The sequence below is a fragment of the Puntigrus tetrazona genome, chromosome 21 (assembly GCF_018831695.1).
Source record: "Puntigrus tetrazona isolate hp1 chromosome 21, ASM1883169v1, whole genome shotgun sequence".
Lineage (NCBI taxonomy): Eukaryota > Metazoa > Chordata > Actinopteri > Cypriniformes > Cyprinidae > Puntigrus > Puntigrus tetrazona.
Genome location: NC_056719.1, coordinates 17,678,522 through 17,682,830, shown reverse-complemented (window position 1 = coordinate 17,682,830; position 4,309 = coordinate 17,678,522). Strand labels below are relative to the sequence as shown.

Genomic DNA, 4,309 nt, shown 5'->3' with positions numbered 1-4,309 from the left:
TCATTTCCCTTTTGGGAAACCATGTGTGCTCTCATATGTTAGCACTGAACATCCTTATATTAATCAAACCTTATATGTATCGCCGAAGGTTTACGTCACTAGCAATATATAAATGACTTTTTGCAGCCTCCATGATATTGTGCCTCGATATAATATGCAAAGCGCTCTGTGCTTTTGCCGTAGATTATGCAAACCGTGATGTCTGAGCAGCGCTGAAATTTCGTTCGATTCGAAATTCAATATTACGCATAATATGAATCCGTGCAAGCTTTTAGTTCGCAGAAATCGGTCTGCTTTCTCGTTTCTAACACTACAGGAATCATGTTGCATATTTATCGACTTTTTTTGTTTGTTTGTTTTCAGTCTGCACTTTTTTTATAGACTTTGCGTAGAACTGATAAGTAAAGGGACAAGAACGAGGAGAAACCGGAAACAAACACTTGGCCTTAAGGTTTACAGAACAGCGGCACCCATTTCTAGTTTGGTTTTCACAGTAGATTAGTCATGAACGTTCTCGCAAAAACCGATTTGAGAAAAACAGCCCCTTTTGCAGTACCAATCGTACAGAATACCTCAGAAAAGCCATGACAGCGTCATTATTTTCTACGTCAGTATTGCCCAAACAAAGTATTTTCATATCACTGACAAAGGTGCTTAGATATTTTACATTCAGTCAAATGTTTTAACATTCATGCTTGACTGGCTTCAAGCATACGTTTGATAAACATGTTTATTTTTAACACTACATTTGAAAATGTGGTTTATTACGTTACTGAAAAATGTTTGTTTTCCGTATCATTTATCAGTGTTAATAGGTGCCCGGTCTGACCTGACAATACCAGGAGCGCTGAACATACGCTCCCGTTGCTCAAAGGTCCTCAGCTCCTAGTTGCTATGTAATGCATTAATAAAAACACTCCATCTGTTCAAATGCAAGTGCCTGAGTCTGGAAAGGAGAACGGAAGGTGTTCGTGAAGTTGAGACGTTTTGCAAGAAAACGAGGCGGAAATGAATAAATATGCATGAAGGACAATAGAGCAAAGAAGGTGGAAGGAGTATGAAACTAAATATGTTGAAGATCAAACCAGATAAAAAAAGGATCAAAAGCGGGACGACATGGGTAACCTGTTTGTGTGTATCTTTTAAGCATTTCTTTGATGTTTTGTCCTTAGTATTTCAAGTTTGACTTAACTTTTGATGTAAATCAAATAAACATTTCAAATAGTCTAAATGTTTTTATTACTATTATTTTGACCAATTCCATTTACACCGGTATTAAACTGTAAGTGCTTTTGGGTAATTCATCTCCTTTATAGAATTTATGGAAATGGGATTTTTAATGCCAAAAAAGAAAGAAATATAAGGAAGGTTGAGAAGACGGGGTTTTCAGTCAGCAATAAAGGTTTGTGTTTTATAGGTCTATGTTTTTCCTCAAAATGGTATAGAGATGTATTTCTTACAGTATCAGCAAGAGGAAATGAAATGATGGCGATTCATAAATAGATTAGTCTTTAGAAAGCATACAGTTGTTACACGATCAGATGTACTTAGAAACAGAGATCACGGTCTTCTTCATGACTTTTGTGTGACGTTCAGTTTCACACGACGTTAACGAAACGTAAAACAGGCGGAAGCAGGAGTACCTCACATCTTCGGTTTATTAAATGCTATTGAATATAATTGCAATGTGCTTTGTGAACTTTTTATAATCTTACGGCTCCATCTCAAGGAAACATTTTCTTTCTAAAGTATTTATTTGATGAAAAGCACTGAATCTAAGCAGAAGACAAAATGGTCCAAAAACGCATTCATTTTAACGTGTTTCATGTTAAATGTGCTATGCGTGAGAAATCAATGAATTAAATGCATGCAAAGTGTATTTAATGCTTTATTTGTATTTAAATGTTAAAATAATGTGATTATGGAAGTTCATGCACACAAGTCTGAAATTGATCTTCAAAAACTTTTATGAATAAATAAGCCACATAAGTATATGTATATTTATAAATAAAACAAATAAGGTTTCCATTGAAGACAATATTTGTCTGAGATACAACTACTTAAAGAAAATCAGGAATCTGAAGGTGCACAAAAACACTATTATTGATCAAATCAAAAAAAAGTTCTTAGCAATGCATATTATTAATCAAAATTGTAATATATTTTAATATAATTGCATGTTAGGTAATGTATAAAAATATCTTCATGTAACACAATCTTTGCATTTTTCTTTTATGTAAAAAGTAAGTCGAGTTTTTCCCACACAATATATTGTTCATTTCTCCAAATACAGCTGAGCTCTGCTGACCGCCGCTTAAATCCTTCATAGAACCAAAGAAAAGAAGACTGAAATGACCGCAACGTCTGTCAACAAACGTTTCTTAAAGAGATTTGGTGAGATCTGCTTTCATGCACACATCTGCCTTGAGTCCCTGAGCGGTGGTTTTCTTGGAGCAGAGCTGAACGTCCAGCGGAGGGCAGCAGAACTCAAGCTTTCCCCGAGTAACAGGATCTCTGGTCTCAGATGAACGGAAGTCAGGGTCATATTGATTTTCATAAAAAGCTTTGAGTAATATTGAGTGACTCTGACACCGCAGCCACAATATGATCAAAAAGCCACATGAAGAGAAACGGCTAAATAATAACTAAACGTTTTATTAAACAAAAATACATACAAAAATAACTACTAGGGGAAAACTACTGCTATATCAAACATTTGATTGCATTTAAGATTTTCGTAAAACCGTGAATATCATTTTCAGCTTTTTCAAATACTATTCATTGTATGTTTGTGCTTTTGGAAGATGATCTTTAGCCTTTTCAAATGAACAGTTCTCTGGGCCACAGATCACAGCAATCAAAACAGTAGTATCATTCATTATTAACCCGAAATTAAATCACGTTTGCTAAAAAAGAACTACCTGTTGAATAACTATATTGAAAACAATCCGATCAGACTAAAACCTGCTTTGAACTGTAGGCGGCGCTAAAGGACCTCTTCACTTTTTTTTCCCAGAGTGCCAGATTTATAAAAGGCACAGTACACCAAAAACCTCAATTCTGTCTCTCTTGTTGATCCAAACCTGTATATTTTGCGAGATATCTGAAAGAACGCTGACGGTACCCATAGACTTTCAGGTGAAGAGGTACTATGAAAGTCAATGGCTGCCGTCAACTCGTACGGCTTTAGATCAACGTGACAGAATTTTCCTTTTTCGAGCTATTCCGTAAAAAGGTCCCGAAAGATCACGATCATAAGAAAAGCGTAAGGGTGAATAATAAACATCTGATTTATTAGAGATACTCTGACGGGACAAGACTTTGGTACATCATCCGCACTTTAGATTCAGACTCAACATTCATAAAAAAAAAGCTTTAAAGTCCTCGTACCTCCAGGCTTTGGTAAATAAAAAGAATGGAAGTCGTTGTGAAATAAAACACGTGTATAAAATCAGAACACAACTACGTATTGCACTTCGGTTCGGTGACAAGAAACTACAAAATAAAAGACATTTCTGGTCCAGTGTGATGAAGTTACAGTAAATGTGCCTCGGACGCTCCTTATCATAGCAGAAGAATAAAAGTGACAAATGAGTTACTGTTTAAAACACAAAACGGTAAAATAACAATGTACCAATTAAAACTTGTGCGGCGGTTCAAATTAAAACAGAAGTACAGACATCTGTGCGAGGAAACTGGCTATAAAAGAAAATCGAGAAGTTGCAATATATATATTAAACAATCATAGAAAAAATACAAATATATAGGAATATGCAAGGTTTGTACATTATCTTTGGCAATGCAGTTTTTGCTCAGTTGAAGATAAAATAGCAACAGTAGCTTTTAAATAAAGCAAAGGCGAAGCTTTCTAACTCACCAGAATCAAACCAGTACTGTGTGTGTGTGTGTGTGTGTGTGTGTGTGTGTGTGTGTGTGTGTGTGTGTGTGTGTGTGTGTGTGTGTGTGTCGGGATCATGTGGTGGACGAGTCGACGTACGGCAGGAACTTGGTGAGCTTGTTTGGAGAAGACACGTTCTGACACTCGGACTCTTCACTCATCCTGAAGAAAAGCTCCTGCTCTTTCTTCCTCAGAGTCAGCTCTTCCTCCAGAACCTGAGACACCAAACAAGCACCAGAACATCACCAGAACATCACGAGAAGATCCAACCAGAAGATCAAGGGGATCGAGCCGATTTGCAAAAACAGTGCATTCCAAAAAAAAATCTATTTCAAACAGAGCTTTCTATTCATCTGTAACTCCTGAAAAATAAAATGCATCACGTTTTGCACAAAAAATATGATCAAAAAC

At 36.2% G+C, this 4,309-nt stretch overlaps 1 protein-coding gene across 3 annotated transcripts in view; it reads right to left on the bottom strand.

Annotated features, from left to right (window-relative positions):
* Positions 1 to 3,811: 3,811 nt before the first annotated feature.
* The window catches only part of LOC122326260 (serine/threonine-protein kinase 10-like), a 23,032-nt gene continuing 22,534 nt past the window's right edge, over positions 3,812 to 4,309 (bottom strand). Inside the window, exons 17-18 of one of the 3 annotated variants that reach the window (XM_043220999.1) lie at positions 3,933 to 4,113; positions 3,812 to 3,894 (exon numbers count right to left, since the gene is read on the bottom strand). In XM_043220999.1, coding sequence (XP_043076934.1) covers positions 3,973 to 4,113 — 141 coding nt within the window. In that variant the 3' untranslated portion in view covers positions 3,812 to 3,894; positions 3,933 to 3,972. Of the gene's footprint in view, positions 4,114 to 4,309 lie in introns of all 3 variants that reach the window. The other 2 variants (XM_043221001.1, XM_043220998.1) reach the window with 2 other exon arrangements.